At 44.6% G+C, this 25,286-nt stretch overlaps 1 protein-coding gene across 2 annotated transcripts in view; it reads left to right on the top strand.

Annotated features, from left to right (window-relative positions):
• The first annotated feature begins 11,803 nt into the window (after window positions 1-11,803).
• The window catches only part of xpo1b (exportin 1 b), a 68,946-nt gene continuing 55,463 nt past the window's right edge, over window positions 11,804-25,286 (top strand). For both annotated transcript variants that reach the window (XM_079567056.1, XM_079567055.1), the window contains exons 1-2: window positions 11,804-11,943; window positions 16,702-16,833. In XM_079567056.1, the coding sequence (XP_079423182.1) occupies window positions 16,708-16,833 (126 nt within the window). In that variant the 5' untranslated portion in view covers window positions 11,804-11,943; window positions 16,702-16,707. The remainder of the gene's footprint in view (window positions 11,944-16,701; window positions 16,834-25,286) is intronic.

The following is a 25,286-nucleotide window of genomic DNA, read 5'->3' as shown; positions in this document are numbered from 1 at the left end:
TGTTACTACTACCATGTTACTACTACCATGTCACTACTACCATGTTACTACTACCATGTTACTACTACCATGTCACTACTACCATGTCACTACTACCATGTTACTACTACAATGTTACTACAACCATGTCACTACTACCATGTTACTACTACCATGTTACTACTACCATGTCACTACTACCATGTCACTACTACCATGTCACTACTACAATGTTACTACTACAATGTCACTACTACCATGTCACTACTACCATGTCACTACTACCATGTTACTACTACCATGTCACTACTACCATGTTACTACTACCATGTTACTACTACCATGTCACTACTACCATGTTACTACTACAATGTCACTACTACCATGTTACTATTACCATGTCACTACTACCATGTCACTACTACCATGTTACTACTACCATGTTACTACTACCATGTCACTACTACCATGTTACTACTACCATGTCACTACTACCATGTTACTACTACAATGTTACTACTACAATGTCACTACTACCATGTTACTACTACCATGTCACTACTACCATGTTACTACTACCATGTCACTACTACCATGTTACTACTACAATGTTACTACTACCATGTTATTACTACCATGTTACTACTACAATGTTACTACTACCATGTTACTACTACAATGTTACTACTACAATGTCACTACTACCATGTTACTACTACAATGTTACTACTACCATGTTATTACTACCATGTTACTACTACCATGTCACTACTACCATGTTACTACTACCATGTCACTACTACCATGTCACTACTACCATGTTACTACTACCATGTCACTACTACCATGTCACTACTACCATGTTACTACTACAATGTTACTACTACCATGTTATTACTACCATGTTACTACTACCATGTCACTACTACCATGTCACTACTACCATGTTACTACTACCATGTCACTACTACCATGTCACTACTACCATGTTACTACTACAATGTCACTACTACCATGTTACTACTACAATGTTACTACTACAATGTCACTACTACCATGTCACTACTACCATGTCACTACTACCATGTCACTACTACCATGTTACTACTACCATGTTACTACTACAATGTTACTACTACCATGTCACTACAACCATGTTATTACTACCATGTTATTACTACAATGTTACTACTACCATGTCACTACTACCATGTCACTACTACCATGTTACTACTACAATGTTACTACTACCATGTCACTACAACCATGTTATTACTACCATGTTATTACTACAATGTTACTACTACCATGTTACTACTACAATGTTACTACTACCATGTTACTACAACCATGTTACTACTACCATGTTACTACTACCATGTCACTACTACCATGTCACTACTACCATGTTACTACTACCATGTCACTACTACCATGTCACTACTACCATGTTACTACAACCATGTCACTACTACCATGTTACTACTACCATGTTACTACTACCATGTTACTACCATGTTACTACTACCATGTTACTACTACAATGTTACTACTACCATGTCACTACTACCATGTCACTACTACCATGTTACTACTACCATGTTACTACAACCATGTCACTACTACCATGTTACTACTACCATGTTACTACTACCATGTTACTACCATGTTACTACTACCATGTTACTACTACAATGTTACTACTACCATGTCACTACTACCATGTTACTACTACCATGTTATCACTACCATGTTACTACTACCATGTTACTACTACCATGTTACTACTACCATGTTACTACTACCATGTTACTACCATGTTACTACTACCATGTCACTACTACCATGTCACTACTACCATGTCACTACTACCATGTTACTACTACCATGTTATCACTACCATGTCACTACTACCATGTTACTACTACCATGTTACTACTACCATGTTACTACCATGTTACTACTACCATGTCACTACTACCATGTCACTACTACCATGTTACTACTACCATGTTACTACTACCATGTCACTACTACCATGTCACTACTACCATGTTACTACTACCATGTTACTACTACAATGTTACTACTACAATGTCACTACTACCATGTCACTACTACAATGTTACTACTACCATGTTACTACTACAATGTTACTACTACAATGTTACTACTACAATGTCACTACTACCATGTCACTACTACAATGTTACTACTACAATGTCACTACTACCATGTCACTACTACAATGTTACTACTACCATGTCACTACTACAATGTTACTACTACCATGTTACTACTACAATGTTACTACTACAATGTTACTACTACAATGTCACTACTACCATGTCACTACTACAATGTTACTACTACAATGTTACTACTACCATGTCACTACTACAATGTTACTACTACCATGTTACTACTACAATGTTACTACTACAATGTTACTACTACAATGTCACTACTACCATGTCACTACTACAATGTCACTACTACCATGTCACTACTACCATGTCACTACTACAATGTTACTATTACCATGTCACTACTACAATGTTACTACTACCATGTTACTACTACAATGTTACTACTACAATGTCACTACTACCATGTCACTACTACAATGTTACTACTACCATGTTACTACTACCATGTCACTACTACCATGTCACTACTACCATGTTACTACTACCATGTTACTACTACTACGTTATTACTACCATGTTACTACTACCATGTTACTACTACCATGTTACTACTACCATGTCACTACTACCATGTCACTACTACCATGTCACTACTACCATGTTACTACTACCATGTCACTACTACCATGTTATTACTACCATGTTACTACTACCATGTTACTACTACCATGTCACTGCTACCATGTTACTACTACCATGTTACTACTACCATGTTACTACTACCATGTCACTACTACCATGTTACTACTACCGTGTTACTACTACCATGTTACTACTACCATGTCACTACTACCATGTCACTACTACCATGTCACTACTACAATGTCACTACTACCATGTCACTACTACCATGTTACTACTACCATGTCACTACTACCATGTTACTACTACCATGTTACTACTACAATGTTACTACTACCATGTTACTACTACCATGTCACTACTACCATGTTACTACTACAATGTCACTACTACCATGTCACTACTACCATGTTACTACTACAATGTTACTACTACCATGTTACTACTACCATGTTACTACTACCATGTTACTACTACCATGTTACTACTACAATGTTACTACTACCATGTCACTACTACCATGTTACTACTACAATGTCACTACTACCATGTCACTACTACCATGTTACTACTACCATGTTACTACTACCATGTCACTACTACCATGTTACTACTACCATGTTACTACTACCATGTTACTACTACAATGTTACTACTACCATGTCACTACTACCATGTTACTACTACCATGTCACTACTACCATGTTACTACTACCATGTTACTACTACCATGTTACTACTACAATGTTACTACTACCATGTCACTACTACAATGTCACTACTACCATGTCACTACTACCATGTTACTACTACCATGTCACTACTACAATGTCACTACTACCATGTCACTACTACCATGTCACTACTACAATGTTACTACTACCATGTTACTACTACCATGTTACTACTACCATGTTACTACTACCATGTTACTACTACCATGTTACTACTACCATGTTACTACTACCATGTCACTACTACCATGTTACTACTACAATGTTACTACTACCATGTTACTACTACCATGTTACTACTACCATATTACTACTACAATGTTACTACTACCATGTTACTACCATGTCACTACTACCATGTCACTACTACCATGTTACTACTACCATGTTACTACCATGTTACTACTACCATGTCACTACTACCATGTCACTACTACCATGTCACTACTACCATGTCACTACTACCATGTCACTACTACCATGTTACTACTACCATGTCACTACTACAATGTTACTACTACCATGTCACTACTACCATGTTACTACTACAATGTTACTACTACCATGTCACTACTACAATGTTACTACTACCATGTTACTACTAACATGTTACTACTACAATGTTACTACTACCATGTCACTACTACAATGTTACTACTACCATGTCACTACTACCATGTCACTACTACCATGTTACTACTACCATGTTACTACCATGTTACTACTACCATGTCACTACTACCATGTCACTACTACCATGTCACTACTACCATGTCACTACTACCATGTCACTACTACCATGTTACTACTACCATGTTACTACTACAATGTTACTACTACCATGTTACTACTAACATGTTACTACTACAATGTCACTACTACCATGTTACTACTACCATGTTACTACTAACATGTTACTAAATTCAAACTGGCCTTAAATCTGATGAAAACACGGCTCTGGCTTAAATTCACCACATTTTCTTGTTTCTCGTTTGATGTTTGTCACATCTTAACCTCTTTTACCTCTTTTACCTCTTTTACCCCTTTAACCTCTTTAACCTCTTTAACCCCTTTAACCCCTTTAACCTCTTTTACCTCTTTAACCTCTTTTACCTCTTTAACCTCTTTAACCTCTTTAACCTCTTTAACCCCTTTAACCTCTTTTACCTCTTTAACCTCTTTAACCCCTTTTACCTCTTTAACCTCTTTAACCTCTTTAACCTCTTTAACCTCTTTAACCCCTTTAACCTCTTTTACCTCTTTAACCTCTTTAACCTCTTTTACCTCTTTAACCTCTTTAACCCCTTTTACCTCTTTAACCTCTTTAACCTCTTTAACCTCTTTAACCCCTTTTACCCCTTTAACCGAGCACATTTTCTCCAGTTTGGCTTTACCCAAGTCTAAAAGCTTCTGGACAAGTGAGAGCAACAGAGTGATGCCTCATTTGAAAGCTAAGACTCACAAAACTGATCATAACTTTTTGGTCTTGTTGTCGCCATGTCTTTGTTTTGACTTTTTTGAAAGGACCTTTTAGATTTGGGTAAAGCCGAGCTGGAGAAAATGTGCCGAGGTCAGACGAGGTTAAGAAATGAGCCGAGGTTAGATGAGGTTAAGAAATGTGCCGAGGTTAGATGAGGTTAAGAGGTTAAGAAATGAGCCGAGGTTAGATGAGGTTAAGAAATGAGCCGAGGTTAGATGAGGTTAAGAAATGAGCCGAGGTTAGATGAGGTTAAGAGGTTAAGAAATGAAGGACGTGTATAACTACTTGGTACTATTATTACTGTTACTGTGTCATGTTAGTAGCTCGGTGCATGTTACTGGGTCACTGACACATGCATGTAAACTCTACCTGACCTATTGTACATGTTTTAGTGGCGGAGGAGAACAGAGTCAACAATAAAGATATATTTAAATCAGGGCTTGATTTTGTGAATGACTCAAACCTTTAATGATTATTAATGACATTTTACGGACGCGGGTCACGAGTTGTTGGTCGAGGGGTTTTGGGGGCGTGGCCTAAAGGTTTGGGAACCGCCCCTCTAGAAAATATGAGATCGGTCTGACTTTAGTGGAGTTTATTTAATGCAGATAAAGACGAGCAGGAAACAAACGTTCTTGTTCTGACCAGCAGAGGGCGCCACATCACGGGCACTTCTATTCAGACAATTGTGTTGAAAACTAGTTTTTCTGTCGCTCTTTCACTGCATTTTCAACCTGGATTTCGGCTCATTTTTGTCGCAATTTTTTTCCAGAAGCTTTTAGATTTGGGTAAAGCCTGATACCTGGATATTAACTGTAGAAAATGTGCTCAGTTCAGGCGGGGGTTAAGAGGTTGAACCTGTTGCTTTGATTTATGTTTTGTCTGTTCTGTTTCTTCATTGTTTTTTTTATTTGAATCACAGGTTTTTACGCATCGCTGAATAAAGATGTGACTTTCCCCAAAGCTCAGGTCAAACCAGGCCCAAAGAAACAAAGGGATCCTGATGAGTTTACACACCTGTGACCTCTGACCTGTGACCTCTGACTGTGACCTGTGACTGTGACCTGTGACCTGTGACCTCTGACCTGTGACTGTGACCTCTGACCTGTGACCTGTGTGAAGCTCCTCCTGACAGACCTTCCATCAGGAGCTGCACTCACGTTTCTGAGTCACGGGGAAAGCAAAGGAATTTTCAAAGGATCTGCAAGAAAAGGTGATTGAACTGAATAAAACAGGAAAGGGATATAAATATATATTTTCATTACAGTGTTAGAACTCACAATCCCAACACAAACCTCAGCAACGACTGCAGGGAAACTGTTGTTGCGATGCAAAGAAAAACCCCTCAAAACCCACAGCAATGCGGTGCAGGTGTTTCCAGATGCACTTGATGAAAGTGAGGCCGAGTCATTTCAAAGTATCTGTTTACAATCTGCCAGACAAATGTACAGGAACTGGATTTACCATCAGAACATAAACAGAACCTTCTCTCTGAGCTGCACCGATGCTAAAGGGAAACACACAGGATTAAGAGCAGGAGTCAAGTCATTCTGGTGTTTGATTTTGTTATGATTTGAAATGAGTTCACAATAAACTTCAGCTTCATCACTGACCACGAGTGAAAACATGTTTTTTTTGTTTTCATGTTATATTCTTTGAGAAATGGCCAAACAAAAAGGAAGAGATCCAGCAGGGTGTGTAAACTGTGACTGAAGCAGAAATAACTGAGGACCTGAGAATACAGACAGATCTGCAGCTTTTTCTGACATTTGAAAACCTTTAAATGTTTGGAAATGAATCTGAGGCTGATACGCCCTCGATCCTTCAGTGACTTTGCGCTCGTGCCGTCTCCGCTCCACACGCGCGCACACACACACACATACAGACACACACGCGCGCACCACAGCACGCTCCAAATCCAGTATTTTTCCATCAACTCCTGCTGCCCCACGTGACGCGCAGGAGCAGAAACGCGGTCACGCTCGCAGCCCCCGCTCCTGCCGCGCCTGCCGCGCCTCTGCGCTCTTGCCGCCCCTGCCGCGCTCCTTTAAACACATGTCTGAGTGTAAGCGGCTCCTGCCCCGCGGACGCGTCCTGCGGTCCAGGGTCCACTTCAGTAGGACGCGGCTCGTGTCTCGGCTGAAGCTCGTGCGCACATGTCAGAGTGACCACGCCCACTCGTGGCTGGTGGAAAATTACCAGCTTCACAGAAGCTCTACATTAAAGCTCTACAGCAGCAGGAGAGCGCGCGCGGCAGTGACGCTGACGCAGACCCAGAGGAGCCTGTGCCCTGTTCCGGTCAGAGCCTCGCGCGCACGGTTTAGGGTTTAGGGTCAGTTCGAGTCGGAGTCCGGTCGGAGTCTCTGCCTCTGCCCTGGATTTCCTCTGAGGCGCAGCGCGCGTGGGTGCGTGAGCCAATGAGAAGTGACGGACGGGCGCACGAACCAATCAGCGCTCGGGAGAGAGGCGCCATAAAAGCTTGGCATTTGGATCCGGGCGGAGCTAAGCCATGATGAAGATGAGGATACAAACTGTTATTTTTTATTTAAACCTCACGTGAACAAACAACACTAATAAAATAATATCAGACGGCGTCATTTAATCATCATTTATCAATTTACATGAAATAATCTACAAGATATACTTATTATTGTTATCACTATTATCATTATCATTATTATTATTATCACTATTATCATTATTATTATTATTATTAGCCTACGTTTAATGCTGTCATAAACATTAAGAAGCCCGTGCCCAAGGTGAACTCTATTCACCTTATTCCGCCCCGCCCACTTTTGCCTCTTTTTTCCGTGACTCGGCACTTCCACTGTCCAGACACTTCCGGTCGAGCGTGAAGCCCGTTCGTTTTAACGGAGAACGAGGGAAAATATTCTCCGCTCAAATCTGATGTTTAGTCGATTCATTTTATTATGTTTTGTGTAAAATGTCCGATGTTCATTTGCACGAACATGTCGACACTGCAGCGTTTCTCAGCGCGGCCTGAAAACGGCTTTGTTTACGTGTAGAGACTTCTCCAGCCCCGTGTTAACTGATGGGAGAAAAGGGGCGGGCACCATTCATGGCGACGCCCACGCGAGCCTCCGGAATAAGGTGAATGGGGAAAATACTTTGAGCAGGCTAATGCTAACGGCTATAGGAAAATACTTTGAGCAGGCTAATGCTAACGGCTATGGGGAAAATACACTGACAAGGCTAATGCTAGCGGCTATAGGAAAAATACACTGAGCAGGCTTATGCTAACGGCTATGGGGAAAATACTTTAAGCAGGCTAATGCTAACGGCTATGGGGAAAATACTTTGAGCAGGCTAATGCTAACAGCTATGGGGAAAATACTTTAAGCAGGCTAATGCTAACGGCAATGGGGAAAATACTTTGAGCAGGCTAATGCTAACAGCTATGGGGAAAATACTTTGAGCAGGCTAATGCTAACGGCAATGGGGAAAATACTTTGAGCAGGCTAATGCTAACGGCTATAGGAAAATACTTTGAGCAGGCTAATGCTAACGGCTATAGGAAAATACTTTGAGCAGGCTAATGCTAACGGCTATAGGAAAATACTTTGAGCAGGCTAATGCTAACAGCTATAGGAAAAATACACTGAGCAGACTAATGCTAACGGCAATGGGGAAAATACTTTGAGCAGGCTAATGCTAACGGCTATGGGGAAAATACTTTGAGCAGGCTAATGCTAACGGCTATGGGGAAAATACTTTAAGCAGGCTAATGCTAATAGCTATGGTGAAAATACTTTGAGCAGGCTAATGCTAACGGCTATGGGGAAAATACTTTAAGCAGGCTAATGCTAACAGCTATGGGGAAAATACTTTGAGCAGGCTAATGCTAACGGCAATGGGGAAAATACTTTGAGCAGGCTAATGCTAACGGCTATGGGGACAATACTTTAAGCAGGCTAATGCTAACGGCAATGGGGAAAATACTTTGAGCAGGCTAATGCTTATGGATATGGGGAAAATACTTTGAGCAGGCTAATGCTAACGGCTATGGGGAAAATACTTTGAGCAGGCTAATGCTAACGGCTATGGGGAAAATACTTTGAGCAGGCTAATGCTAACAGCTATAGGAAAAATACACTGAGCAGGCTAATGCTAACAGCTATAGGAAAAATACACTGAGCAGGCTTATGCTAACGGCTATGGGGAAAATACTTTGAGCAGGCTAATGCTAACGGCTATGGGGACAATACTTTGAGCAGGCTAATGCTAACGGCAATGGGGAAAATACTTTGAGCAGGCTAATGCTTATGGATATGGGGAAAATACTTTGAGCAGGCTAATGCTAACGGCTATGGGGAAAATACTTTGAGCAGGCTAATGCTAACAGCTATAGGAAAAATACACTGAGCAGGCTAATGCTAACAGCTATAGGAAAAATACACTGAGCAGGCTTATGCTAACGGCTAAGGGGAAAATACTTTGAGCAGGCTAATGCTAACAGCTATAGGAAAATACTTTGGGCAGGCTAATGCTAACGGCTATGGGGGAAATACTTTGAGCAGGCTTATGCTAACGGCTATGGGGAAAATACTTTGAGCAGGCTAATGCTAACAGCTATGGGGAAAATACTTTGAGCAGGCTAATGCTAACGGCAATGGGGACAATACTTTGAGCAGGCTAATGCTAACAGCTATGGGGGAAATACTTTGAGCAGGCTAATGCTAACGGCTATGGGGAAAATACTTTGAGCAGGCTAATGCTAACGGCTATGGGGACAATACTTTGAGCAGGCTAATGCTAACGGCTATGGGGAAAATACTTTGAGCAGGCTAATGCTAACAGCTATAGGAAAATACTTTGTGCAGGCTAATGCTAACAGCTATAGGAAAATACTTTGAGCAGGCTAATGCTAACGGCTATGGGGGAAATACTTTGAGCAGGCTAATGCTAACGGCTATAGGAAAATACTTTGAGCAGGCTAATGCTAACACCTATGGGGAAAATACTTTGAGCAGGCTAATGCTAACGGCTATAGGACAATACTTTGAGCAGGCTAATGCTAACGGCTATAGGACAATACTTTGAGCAGGCTAATGCTAACGGCTATGGGGAAAATACTTTAAGCAGGCTAATGCTAACAGCTATGGGGGAAATACTTTGAGCAGGCTAATGCTAACAGCTATGGGGGAAATACTTTGAGCAGGCTAATGCTAACGGCTATGGGGACAATACTTTGAGCAGGCTAATGCTAACGGCTATGGGGAAAATACTTTGAGCAGGCTAATGCTAACGGCTATGGGGACAATACTTTGAGCAGGCTAATGCTAACGGCTATGGGGACAATAATTTGAGCAGGCTAATGCTAACGGCTATGGGGAAAATACTTTGAGCAGGCTAATGCTAACAGCTATAGGAAAATACTTTGTGCAGGCTAATGCTAACAGCTATAGGAAAATACTTTGAGCAGGCTAATGCTAACAGCTATAGGAAAATACTTTGAGCAGGCTAATGCTAACGGCTATGGGGAAAATACTTTGAGCAGGCTAATGCTAACGGCTATGGGGAAAATACTTTGAGCAGGCTAATGCTAACGGCTATGGGGAAAATACTTCGAGCAGGCTAATGCTAACGGCTATAGGAAAATACTTTGAGCAGGCTAATGCTAACGGCTATGGGGAAAATACTTTGAGCAGGCTAATGCTAACGGCTATGGGGAAAATACTTTGAGCAGGCTAATGCTAACGGCTATAGGAAAATACTTTGAGCAGGCTAATGCTAACAGCTATAGGAAAATACTTTGAGCAGGCTAATGCTAACAGCTATAGGAAAATACTTTGAGCAGGCTAAGGCTAACGGCTATAGGAAAATACTTTGAGCAGGCTAATGCTAACGGCTATAGGAAAATACTTTGGGCAGGCTAATGCTAACGGCTATAGGAAAATACTTTGAGCAGGCTAATGCTAACGGCTATAGGAAAATACTTTGAGCAGGCTAATGCTAACGGCTATAGGAAAATACTTTGAGCAGGCTAATGCTAACGGCTATAGGAAAATACTTTGAGCAGGCTAATGCTAACAGCTATAGGAAAATACTTTGAGCAGGCTAAGGCTAACGGCTATAGGAAAATACTTTGAGCAGGCTAATGCTAACGGCTATAGGAAAATACTTTGGGCAGGCTAATGCTAACGGCTATAGGAAAATACTTTGAGCAGGCTAATGCTAACGGCTATAGGAAAATACTTTGAGCAGGCTAATGCTAACGGCTATGGGGAAAATACTTTGAGCAGGCTAACCCTAACTGTCTGCATAGCTCAGACTCTGTGAAGTTTGTTTTGGTCATTTTTAATCAAAACCTAAAAAAATGACCTGAAATGAAAAACGGAAAAACAAATGTCAGTTTAAAAAGGAACCTGTCTTTTAAACTGCTCTTTAAAATGAACCGATCCCTCTCCCCTCGTCCTGCTCCCCGCTCGGTCCCGGTGCCCGCGTCCCGGTGCCGGCGTCCCGGTGCCGGCGTCCCGGTGCTCGGTGGCCCAAACGCCGGGCTCTGCCTCAGGCCCGGCCCCGCTCGGAGCTGCTCCAATGGCGGCTCGCTCTGGGCGGGTCCTCGGTCCAAACTTTCCGCGCCGCCAAAAGCCTGAAACTAAACCGAGATGGAATCTCCCGGTCTGAACCGGTTTGAGCCGGTCTGCAGAGGCTGTGGAGAGGCTTCAGCGCAGCAGCTCCGCGACCGCAGCCGCTACAAACATCCACATTTACCGCGTTTACCGGAGGAACATGGACCTGGTGCTGCCGTAGGAGACTCTGGGACCGACTCACCGGAGACTCACGGAGACTCACGGAGACTCACGGAGACTCACGGAGACTCACCGCCCCGAGCCCGGAGGCTGCGCGACCGAGCGGGATTTATCTGATTCACAAGTCTGTGTTCAGCTCCGGAGCGGAGAGGCTTTTACCGAACAGAAGGCGCGGACTTTAGGTAAGAACCTCAGAAGTACCGTCAATACCGGACACACACGGGCTTTTCCCGCCGTAAACACCGGGCTTTAGGAGCTGCACGTGCTCATCATAACGGCTGTAAATACTGGACTTTAGGAGCTGCTCATGTAAATACTGGACTCTAGGAGCTGCTCATGTAAATACTGGACTTTAGGAGCTGCTCATGTAAATACTGGACTTTAGGAGCTGCTCATGTAAATACTGGACTTTAGGAGCTGCTCATGTAAATACTGGACTTTAGGAGCTGCTCATGTAAATACTGGACTTTAGGAGCTGCTCATGTAAATACTGGACTCTAGGAGCTGCTCATGCTGTAAATACTGGACTCTAGGAGCTGCTCATGCTGTAAATACTGGACTTTAGGAGCTGCTCATGTAAATACTGGACTTTAGGAGCTGCTCATGTAAATACTGGACTTTAGGAGCTGCTCATGTAAATACTGGACTTTAGGAGCTGCTCATGTAAATACTGGACTTTAGGAGCTGCTCATGTAAATACTGGACTTTAGGAGCTGCTCATGTAAATACTGGACTTTAGGAGCTGCTCATGTAAATACTGGACTCTAGGAGCTGCTCATGTAAATACTGGACTTTAGGAGCTGCTCATGTAAATACTGGACTCTAGGAGCTGCTCATGTAAATACTGGACTCTAGGAGCTGCTCATGTAAATACTGGACTTTAGGAGCTGCTCATGCTGTAAATACTGGACTTTAGGAGCTGCTCATGTAAATACTGGACTCTAGGAGCTGCTCATGTAAATACTGGACTCTAGGAGCTGCTCATGTAAATACTGGACTCTAGGAGCTGCTCATGCTGTAAATACTGGACTCTAGGAGCTGCTCATGTAAATACTGGACTTTAGGAGCTGCTCATGTTGTAAATACTGGACTCTAGGAGCTGCTCATGTAAATACTGGACTTTAGGAGCTGCTCATGTAAATACTGGACTTTAGGAGCTGCTCATGCTGTAAATACTGGACTTTAGGAGCTGCTCATGTAAATACTGGACTTTAGGAGCTGCTCATGTAAATACTGGACTCTAGGAGCTGCTCATGTAAATACTGGACTCTAGGAGCTGCTCATGTAAATACTGGACTTTAGGAGCTGCTCATATAAATACTGGACTTTAGGAGCTGCTCATGCTGTAAATACTGGACTTTAGGAGCTGCTCATGTAAATACTGGACTTTAGGAGCTGCTCATGCTGTAAATACTGGACTTTAGGAGCTGCTCATGTAAATACTGGACTTTAGGAGCTGCTCATGTAAATACTGGACTCTAGGAGCTGCTCATGTAAATACTGGACTCTAGGAGCTGCTCATGTAAATACTGGACTTTAGGAGCTGCTCATGTAAATACTGGACTCTAGGAGCTGCTCATGTAAATACTGGACTTTAGGAGCTGCTCATGTAAATACTGGACTCTAGGAGCTGCTCATGTAAATACTGGACTTTAGGAGCTGCTCATGTAAATACTGGACTCTAGGAGCTGCTCATGTAAATACTGGACTCTAGGAGCTGCTCATGCTGTAAATACTGGACTCTAGGAGCTGCTCATGTAAATACTGGACTTTAGGAGCTGCTCATGTAAATACTGGACTCTAGGAGCTGCTCATGTAAATACTGGACTTTAGGAGCTGCTCATGCTGTAAATACTGGACTTTAGGAGCTGCTCATGTAAATACTGGACTTTAGGAGCTGCTCATGTAAATACTGGACTTTAGGAGCTGCTCATGTAAATACTGGACTTTAGGAGCTGCTCATGTAAATACTGGACTTTAGGAGCTGCTCATGTAAATACTGGACTTTAGGAGCTGCTCATGTAAATACTGGACTCTAGGAGCTGCTCATGTAAATACTGGACTCTAGGAGCTGCTCATGTAAATACTGGACTTTAGGAGCTGCTCATGTAAATACTGGACTTTAGGAGCTCATTGTTAGCTTCATGTCATAGTCCGGTGCTGTAACTACTGCTAACGTGAGAGGCTTTTGTTTCACTTTTAAAGCTGTAAAATGTGCAGAGGCTCAGGGTGGCCGTGGTGGAGTCTCCTCTGAAGAAGCACATGTCCAGTGTGCCGCCTCCAAACGCTGCTCAGGGGGGTTAAAGAGACACACACCGCTTTACCCCGGGATTAAAGGGACACACACCGCTTTACCCCGGGATTAAAGGGACACACACCGCTTTACCCCGGGATTAAAGGGACACACACCGCTTTACCCCGGGGTTAGAGAGACACACACCGCTTTACCCCGGGATTAAAGAGACACACACCGCTTTACCCCGGGGTTAAAGAGACACACACCGCTTTACCCCGGGGTTAAAGAGACACACACCGCTTTACCCCGGAGTTAAAGAGACACACACCGCTTTACCCCGGGGTTAAAGAGACACACACCGCTTTACCCCGGGATTAAAGAGACACCGCTTTACCCCGGGGTTAAAGAGACACACACCGCTTTACCCCGGGATTAAAGAGACACACACCGCTTTACCCCGGGGTTAAAGGGACACACACCGCTTTACCCCGGGGTTATAGAGACACACACCGCTTTACCCCGGGATTAAAGAGACACACACCGCTTTACCCCGGGATTAAAGGGACACACACCGCTTTACCCCGGGATTAAAGAGACACACACCGCTTTACCCCGGGATTAAAGAGACACACACCGCTTTACCCCGGGGTTATAGAGACACACACCGCTTTACCCCGGGGTTAAAGAGACACACACCGCTTTACCCCGGGATTAAAGGGACACACACCGCTTTACCCCGGGATTAAAGAGACACACACCGCTTTACCCCGGGGTTATAGAGACACACACCGCTTTACCCCGGGGTTAAAGAGACACACACCGCTTTACCCCGGGGTTAAAGAGACACACACCGCTTTACCCCGGGGTTAAAGAGACACACACCGCTTTACCCCGGGGTTATAGAGACACACACCGCTTTACCCCGGGGTTATAGAGACACACACCGCTTTACCCCGGGGTTATAGAGACACACACCGCTTTACCCCGGGAGTCAGGAACACTGCGGAGAAAGGGACTCGTTGAAAAGGCCCGGTTTTGTCTCTGTCCTTCTTCTTCCTGTGGATTCACTTTTGCAGCTGCTGTTACGGCTGCTAAAGAGGGTTAGGGTCTAACTGACGTCCACGATCATTATGCACAGAACATAATACGCTCACGAGTATCAGTTATATAGACTGTTTTACTGATGAACATCTAGACTTATGAAGTTATTATAACATTTTTAAAGGATCAAAAATGTAAACAATGTTCACATAAACTTCAGACTTTAAATACAGAAAAGAAAGTTTAAAAATATGACGCTGAAACGTTTTGTAACCAGAGTTTCCCGAGAATCCCCCATAGCTCCAGTTTCGCGTCACGAGCGGTTCTTGTCGACAGCAGAGTGACCTCCTCACGGCGCCGTCTCAGGTTCCATTCATTCAGCTTTATTAATACACTTCCTCCTGAGTGACCCACGTCCACAAGCTCCACCTCCACAAGCTCCACCGTCCACAAGCTCCACCATAAACAAGCTCCACCTCCACAAGCTCCACGTCCACAAGCTCCACCTCCACAAGCTTCACCGTCCACAAGCTCCACCATAAACAAGCTCCACCTCCACAAGCTCCACCTCCACAAGCTCCACCTCCACAAGCTCCACCGTCCACAAGCTCCACCATAAACAAGCTCCACCTCCACAAACTCCACCATAAACAAGCTCCACCTCCACAAGCTCCACCTCCACAAGCTCCACCTCCACAAACTCCACCATAAACAAGCTCCACCATAAACAAACTCCACCATAAACAAACTCCACCATAAACAAACTCCACCATAAACAAACTCCACCATAAACAAACTCCACCATAAACAAACTCCACCATAAACAAACTCCACCGTGTGTTTTAGTTTAAGAAATAAAGGATCAGACGTGTTTATAATGATCAGACGTGTTTATAATGATCAGACGTGTTTAGGTTGATATGACCTGAAGCCTGTGGTTCCTGAGGGTTTCCAGTGCAGAAAAGTCTAGTGATCTTTGTGAATCGTTTATCCAAGAGTTTATCGATAGATATAATTGATCCGTAATATCATGACAATAAAATCTGACTTTATTTATCTTTAATGTGGAGAAAGTTGAGTTTCAATCGGAGAAAGACACTTTTAAGACAGTGGTATCGGTAAATATCGGGTATCGGCAGATACACAAAACCCAGTATCGGTTTCCGTGGCGAAACAGCTGGATCAGTTCATCTCTAACTATTATACACGAGTGTCCTGGGAGGGACTTTCATTTTCAGAAAACCTTTATTTTAAAACGTAATATTTGTTTTTAATGACAGACTTGTGTTTTATTTGATTCTAAGTTTCATGATGTTTATTTCCAGCTGTCGTGTGAGTCTCATTTAAATCTGTTTTCATGAAATATTTATTCATCTGACGTCAAAATATTGATCAACACCATAACCTGTCAAAAGACCAGGATGTTCAGGTCTTTGCTGCTGTAGAAGTGACATTAAAGTTATTACAGGAATAAAGATGTTTAATTCTGAACAGAACGAGGAGACTTTACAGTTTTATTTGTTGTTTTGAATCTTCAGGGGCCACGTTTGGCTTTTGTTTGTGACTCTGATCTGAGCCTCAGCTGTTTGACCGTGTCTGACCTCTTCACGTGACCCCCCCCCCCTCTCGCCCCCCCCTTCCCCCCCCTCGCCCCCCCCCACAGAGCTCTATGCCCGCAGTGATGACCATGTTGGCGGACCATGCAGCGCAGCAGCTGCTGGACTTCAACCAGAAACTGGACATCAACCTCCTGGACAACGTGGTCAACTGCCTTTACCACGGCGTCGGGCCCCAGGTGAACCACAGGGGGCGCTAGAGCTCTGATTATAACTGTTTAAAACTGCATCAGGCCACAGGGGGCGCTAGAGCTCTGATTATAACTCTGTTTAAAACTGCATCAGGCCACAGGGGGCGCTAGAGCTCTGATTATAACTCTGTTTAAAACTGCATCAGACCACAGGGGGCGCTAGAGCTCTGATTATAACTGTTTAAAACTGCATCAGGCCACAGGGGGCGCTAGAGCTCTGATTATAACTGTTTAAAACTGCATCAGACCACAGGGGGCGCTAGAGCTCTGATTATAACTGTTTAAAACTGTATCAGACCACAGGGGGCGCTAGAGCTCTGATTATAACTGTGTTTAAAACTGCATCAGACCACAGGGGGCGCTAGAGCCCTGATTATAACTGTGTTTAAAACTGCATCAGGCCACAGGGGGCGCTAGAGCCCTGATTATAACTGTTTAAAACTGCATCAGGCCACAGGGGGCGCTAGAGCTCTGATTATAACTCTGTTTAAAACTGCATCAGGCCACAGGGGGCGCTAGAGCTCTGATTATAACTGTTTAAAACTGCATCAGGCCACAGGGGGCGCTAGAGCTCTGATTATAACTGTTTAAAACTGCATCAGACCACAGGGGGCGCTAGAGCCCTGATTATAACTGTTTAAAACTGCATCAGGCCACAGGGGGCGCTAGAGCTCTGATTATAACTCTGTTTAAAACTGCATCAGGCCACAGGGGGCGCTAGAGCTCTGATTATAACTCTGTTTAAAACTGCATCAGACCACAGGGGGCGCTACAGCTCTGATTATAACTCTGTTTAAAACTGCATCAGGCCACAGGGGGCGCTAGAGCTCTGATTATAACTCTGTTTAAAACTGCATCAGGCCACAGGGGGCGCTACAGCTCTGATTATAACTCTGTTTAAAACTGCATCAGGCCACAGGGGGCGCTAGAGCTCTGATTATAACTGTTTAAAACTGCATCAGGCCACAGGGGGCGCTAGAGCTCTGATTATAACTCTGTTTAAAACTGCATCAGGCCACAGGGGGCGCTAGAGCTCTGATTATAACTCTGTTTAAAACTGCATCAGGCCACAGGGGGCGCTAGAGCTCTGATTATAACTGTTTAAAACTGCATCAGACCACAGGGGGCGCTAGAGCTCTGATTATAACTCTGTTTAAAACTGCATCAGGCCACAGGGGGCGCTAGAGCTCTGATTATAACTCTGTTTAAAACTGCATCAGACCACAGGGGGCGCTAGAGCTCTGATTATAACTCTGTTTAAAACTGTATCAGACCACAGGGGGCGCTAGAGCTCTGATTATAACTGTTTAAAACTGCATCAGGCCACAGGGGGCGCTAGAGCTCTGATTATAACTCTGTTTAAAACTGCATCAGGCCACAGGGGGCGCTAGAGCTCTGATTATAACTCTGTTTAAACTGCATCAGGCCACAGGGGGCGCTAGAGCTCTGATTATAACTCTGTACAGAACTGCATCAGGCCACAGGGGGCGCTAGAGCTCTGATTATAACTGTTTAAAACTGCATCAGGCCACAGGGGGCGCTAGAGCTCTGATTATAACTCTGTTTAAAACTGCATCAGGCCACAGGGGGCGCTAGAGCTCTGATTATAACTCTGTTTAAAACTGCATCAGGCCACAGGGGGCGCTAGAGCTCTGATTATAACTCTGTTTAAAACTGCATCAGGCCACAGGGGGCGCTAGAGCTCTGATTATAACTCTGTTTAAAACTGCATCAGGCCACAGGGGGCGCTAGAGCTCTGATTATAACTGTTTAAAACTGCATCAGACCACAGGGGGCGCTAGAGCTCTGATTATAACTGTTTAAAACTGCATCAGGCCACAGGGGGCGCTAGAGCTCTGATTATAACTCTGTTTAAAACTGCATCAGACCACAGGGGGCGCTAGAGCTCTGATTATAACTCTGTTTAAAACTACATCAGGCCACAGGGGGCGCTAGAGCTCTGATTATAACTCTGTTTAAAACTGCATCAGACCACAGGGGGCGCTAGAGCTCTGATTATAACTCTGTTTAAAACTGCATCAGGCCACAGGGGGCGCTAGAGCTCTGATTATAACTGTACAGAACTGCATCAGACCACAGGGGGCGCTAGAGCTCTGATTATAACTGTTTAAAACTGCATCAGGCCACAGGGGGCGCTAGAGCTCTGATTATAACTCTGTTTAAAACTGCATCAGACCACAGGGGGCGCTAGAGCTCTGATTATAACTCTGTTTAAAACTACATCAGGCCACAGGGGGCGCTAGAGCTCTGATTATAACTCTGTTTAAAACTGCATCAGGCCACAGGGGGCGCTACAGCTCTGATTATAACTGTTTAAAACTGCATCAGACCACAGGGGGCGCTAGAGCTCTGATTATAACTCTGTTTAAAACTACATCAGACCACAGGGGGCGCTAGAGCTCTGATTATAACTGTTTAAAACTGCATCAGGCCACAGGGGGCGCTAGAGCTCTGCTTATAACTCTGTTTAAAACTGTATCAGGCCACAGGGGGCGCTAGAGCTCTGATTATAACTGTTTAAAACTGTATCAGACCACAGGGGGCGCTAGAGCTCTGATTATAACTGTTTAAAACTGCACCAGGCCACAGGGGGCGCTAGAGCTCTGATTATAACTCTGTTTAAAACTGCATCAGGCCACAGGGGGCGCTAGAGCTCTGATTATAACTCTGTTTAAAACTGCATCAGGCCACAGGGGGCGCTAGAGCTCTGATTATAACTCTGTTTAAAACTGCATCAGGCCACAGGGGGCGCTAGAGCTCTGATTATAACTGTTTAAAACTGCATCAGACCACAGGGGGCGCTAGAGCTCTGATTATAACTCTGTTTAAAACTGCATCAGGCCACAGGGGGCGCTAGAGCTCTGATTATAACTCTGTTTAAAACTGCATCAGGCCACAGGGGGCGCTAGAGCTCTGATTATAACTCTGTTTAAAACTGCATCAGGCCACAGGGGGCGCTAGAGCTCTGATTATAACTCTGTTTAAAACTGCATCAGGCCACAGGGGGCGCTACAGCTCTGATTATAACTCTGTTTAAAACTGCATCAGGCCACAGGGGGCGCTAGAGCTCTGATTATAACTCTGTTTAAAACTGCATCAGACCACAGGGGGCGCTAGAGCTCTGATTATAACTGTTTAAAACTGCATCAGACCACAGGGGGCGCTACAGCTCTGATTATAACTGTTTAAAACTGCATCAGGCCACAGGGGGCGCTAGAGCTCTGATTATAACTCTGTTTAAAACTGCATCAGGCCACAGGGGGCGCTAGAGCTCTGATTATAACTCTGTTTAAAACTGCATCAGGCCACAGGGGGCGCTAGAGCTCTGATTATAACTCTGTTTAAAACTGCATCAGGCCACAGGGGGCGCTAGAGCTCTGATTATAACTCTGTTTAAACTGCATCAGGCCACAGGGGGCGCTAGAACTCTGATTATAACTCTGTTTAAAACTGCATCAGGCCACAGGGGGCGCTAGAGCTCTGATTATAACTCTGTTTAAAACTGCATCAGACCACAGGGGGCGCTACAGCTCTGATTATAACTGTTTAAAACTGCATCAGACCACAGGGGGCGCTAGAGCTCTGATTATAACTGTTTAAAACTGCATCAGGCCACAGGGGGCGCTAGAGCTCTGATTATAACTCTGTTTAAAACTGCATCAGACCACAGGGGGCGCTACAGCTCTGATTATAACTGTTTAAAACTGCATCAGGCCACAGGGGGCGCTAGAGCTCTGATTATAACTGTTTAAAACTGCATCAGGCCACAGGGGGCGCTAGAGCTCTGATTATAACTCTGTTTAAAACTGCATCAGACCACAGGGGGCGCTAGAGCTCTGATTATAACTCTGTTTAAAACTGCATCAGGCCACAGGGGGCGCTAGAGCTCTGATTATAACTCTGTTTAAAACTGCATCAGGCCACAGGGGGCGCTAGAGCTCTGATTATAACTGTGTTTAAAACTGCATCAGACCACAGGGGGCGCTAGAGCTCTGATTATAACTCTGTTTAAAACTGCATCAGGCCACAGGGGGCGCTAGAGCTCTGATTATAACTCTGTTTAAAACTGCATCAGGCCACAGGGGGCGCTAGAGCTCTGATTATAACTGTTTAAAACTGCATCAGGCCACAGGGGGCGCTAGAGCTCTGATTATAACTCTGTTTAAAACTGCATCAGACCACAGGGGGCGCTAGAGCTCTGATTATAACTGTTTAAAACTGCATCAGGCCACAGGGGGCGCTAGAGCTCTGATTATAACTCTGTTTAAAACTGCATCAGACCACAGGGGGCGCTAGAGCTCTGATTATAACTCTGTTTAAAACTGCATCAGGCCACAGGGGGCGCTAGAGCTCTGATTATAACTGTTTAAAACTGCATCAGGCCACAGGGGGCGCTAGAGCTCTGATTATAACTGTTTAAAACTGCATCAGGCCACAGGGGGCGCTAGAGCTCTGATTATAACTCTGTTTAAAACTGCATCAGGCCACAGGGGGCGCTAGAGCTCTGATTATAACTGTTTAAAACTGCATCAGGCCACAGGTGAACCACAGGGGGCGCTAGAGCTCTGATTATAACTGTGTTTAAAACTGCATCAGGCCACAGGGGGCGCTAGAGCTCTGATTATAACTGTGTTTAAAACTGCATCAGGCCACAGGGGGCGCTAGAGCTCTGATTATAACTCTGTTTAAAACTGCATCAGGCCACAGGGGGCGCTAGAGCTCTGATTATAACTGTTTAAAACTGCATCAGGCCACAGGGGGCGCTAGAGCTCCGATTATAACTGTTTAAAACTGCATCAGGCCACAGGGGGCGCTAGAGCTCTGATTATAACTCTGTTTAAAACTGCATCAGGCCACAGGGGGCGCTAGAGCTCTGATTATAACTGTTTAAAACTGCATCAGGCCACAGGGGGCGCTAGAGCTCTGATTATAACTCTGTTTAAAACTGCATCAGGCCACAGGGGGCGCTAGAGCTCTGATTATAACTGTTTAAAACTGTATCAGGCCACAGGGGGCGCTAGAGCTCTGATTATAACTCTGTTTAAAACTGCATCAGGCCACAGGGGGCGCTAGAGCTCTGATTATAACTCTGTTTAAAACTGTATCAGACCACTGGGGGCGCTAGAGCTCTGATTATAACTCTGTTTAAAACTGCATCAGGCCACAGGGGGCGCTAGAGCTCTGATTATAACTGTTTAAAACTGCATCAGACCACAGGGGGCGCTAGAGCTCTGATTATAACTGTTTAAAACTGCATCAGACCACAGGGGGCGCTAGAGCTCTGATTATAACTCTGTTTAAAACTGCATCAGACCACAGGGGGCGCTAGAGCTCTGATTTTAACTCTGTTTAAAACTGCATCAGGCCACAGGGGGCGCTAGAGCTCTGATTATAACTCTGTTTAAAACTGCATCAGACCACAGGGGGCGCTAGAGCTCTGATTATAACTCTGTTTAAAACTGCATCAGGCCACAGGGGGCGCTAGAGCTCTGATTATAACTCTGTTTAAAACTGCATCAGACCACAGGGGGCGCTAGAGCTCTGATTATAACTCTGTTTAAAACTGCATCAGACCACAGGGGGCGCTAGAGCTCTGATTATAACTCTGTTTAAAACTGCATCAGACCACAGGGGGCGCTAGAGCTCTGATTATAACTGTTTAAAACTGCATCAGGCCACAGGGGGCGCTAGAGCTCTGATTATAACTCTGTTTAAAACTGCATCAGGCCACAGGGGGCGCTAGAGCTCTGATTATAACTCTGTTTAAAACTGCATCAGACCACAGGGGGCGCTAGAGCTCTGATTATAACTCTGTTTAAAACTGCATCAGGCCACAGGGGGCGCTAGAGCTCTGATTATAACTCTGTTTAAAACTGCATCAGGCCACAGGGGGCGCTAGAGCTCTGATTATAACTCTGTTTAAAACTGCATCAGGCCACAGGGGGCGCTAGAGCTCTGATTATAACTCTGTTTAAAACTGCATCAGACCACAGGGGGCGCTAGAGCTCTGATTATAACTCTGTTTAAACTGCATCAGGCCACAGGGGGCGCTAGAGCTCTGATTATAACTGTTTAAAACTGCATCAGGCCACAGGGGGCGCTAGAGCTCTGATTATAACTGTTTAAAACTGCATCAGGCCACAGGGGGCGCTAGAGCTCTGATTATAACTGTGTTTAAAACTGCATCAGGCCACAGGGGGCGCTAGAGCTCTGATTATAACTGTTTAAAACTGCATCAGGCCACAGGGGGCGCTAGAGCTCTGATTATAACTCTGTTTAAAACTGCATCAGGCCACAGGGGGCGCTAGAGCTCTGATTATAACTCTGTTTAAAACTGCATCAGGCCACAGGGGGCGCTAGAACTCTGATTATAACTCTGTTTAAAACTGCATCAGACCACAGGGGGCGCTAGAGCTCTGATTATAACTCTGTTTAAAACTGCATCAGACCACAGGGGGCGCTAGAGCTCTGATTATAACTCTGTTTAAAACTGCATCAGGCCACAGGGGGCGCTAGAGCTCTGATTATAACTGTTTAAAACTGCATCAGGCCACAGGGGGCGCTAGAGCTCTGATTATAACTCTGTTTAAAACTGCATCAGGCCACAGGGGGCGCTAGAGCTCTGATTATAACTCTGTTTAAAACTGCATCAGGCCACAGGGGGCGCTAGAGCTCTGATTATAACTGTTTAAAACTGCATCAGGCCACAGGGGGCGCTAGAGCTCTGATTATAACTGTTTAAAACTGCATCAGGCCACAGGGGGCGCTAGAGCTCTGATTATAACTGTTTAAAACTGCATCAGGCCACAGGGGGCGCTAGAGCTCTGATTATAACTCTGTTTAAAACTGCATCAGACCACAGGGGGCGCTAGAGCTCTGATTATAACTGTGTTTAAAACTGCATCAGGCCACAGGGGGCGCTAGAGCTCTGATTATAACTGTGTTTAAAACTGCATCAGGCCACAGGGGGCGCTAGAGCTCTGATTATAACTGTTTAAAACTGCATCAGACCACAGGGGGCGCTAGAGCTCTGATTATAACTGTGTTTAAAACTGCATCAGGCCACAGGGGGCGCTAGAGCTCTGATTATAACTCTGTTTAAAACTGTATCAGGCCACAGGGGGCGCTAGAGCTCTGATTATAACTGTGTTTAAAACTGCATCAGGCCACAGGGGGCGCTAGAGCTCTGATTATAACTGTTTAAAACTGCATCAGGCCACAGGGGGCGCTAGAGCTCTGATTATAACTGTTTAAAACTGCATCAGGCCACAGGGGGCGCTAGAGCTCTGATTATAACTCTGTTTAAAACTGCATCAGGCCACAGGGGGCGCTAGAGCTCTGATTATAACTCTGTTTAAAACTGCATCAGACCACAGGGGGCGCTAGAGCTCTGCTTATAACTCTGTTTAAAACTGTATCAGGCCACAGGGGGCGCTAGAGCTCTGATTATAACTGTGTTTAAAACTGCATCAGGCCACAGGGGGCGCTAGAGCTCTGATTATAACTGTTTAAAACTGCATCAGGCCACAGGGGGCGCTAGAGCTCTGCTTATAACTGTGTTTAAAACTGCATCAGGCCACAGGGGGCGCTAGAGCTCTGATTATAACTCTGTTTAAAACTGCATCAGGCCACAGGGGGCGCTAGAGCTCTGATTATAACTGTTTAAAACTGCATCAGGCCACAGGGGGCGCTAGAGCTCTGATTATAACTGTTTAAAACTGCATCAGGCCACAGGGGGCGCTAGAGCTCTGATTATAACTGTTTAAAACTGCATCAGGCCACAGGGGGCGCTAGAGCTCTGATTATAACTCTGTTTAAAACTGCATCAGGCCACAGGGGGCGCTAGAGCTCTGATTATAACTCTGTTTAAAACTGCATCAGGCCACAGGGGGCGCTAGAGCTCTGATTATAACTCTGTTTAAAACTGCATCAGACCACAGGGGGCGCTAGAGCTCTGATTATAACTCTGTTTAAAACTGCATCAGGCCACAGGGGGCGCTAGAGCTCTGATTATAACTCTGTTTAAAACTGCATCAGGCCACAGGGGGCGCTAGAGCTCTGATTATAACTGTTTAAAACTGCATCATACCACAGGGGGCGCTAGAGCTCTGATTATCACTCTGTTTAAAACTGTATCAGGCCACAGGGGGCGCTAGAGCTCTGATTATAACTGTGTTTAAAACTGCATCAGGCCACAGGGGGCGCTAGAGCTCTGATTATAACTCTGTTTAAAACTGCATCAGGCCACAGGGGGCGCTAGAGCTCTGATTATAACTGTTTAAAACTGCATCAGGCCACAGGGGGCGCTAGAGCTCTGATTATAACTCTGTTTAAAACTGCATCAGACCACAGGGGGCGCTAGAGCTCTGATTATAACTCTGTTTAAAACTGCATCAGGCCACAGGGGGCGCTAGAGCTCT

This window comes from Gobius niger (assembly GCF_951799975.1).
Source record: "Gobius niger genome assembly, chromosome: 12".
NCBI classification, from domain to species: Eukaryota; Metazoa; Chordata; class Actinopteri; order Gobiiformes; family Gobiidae; genus Gobius; species Gobius niger.
Note: the sequence above shows the minus strand (reverse complement) of the source record. Positions and strands in the feature narration are given on the sequence as shown.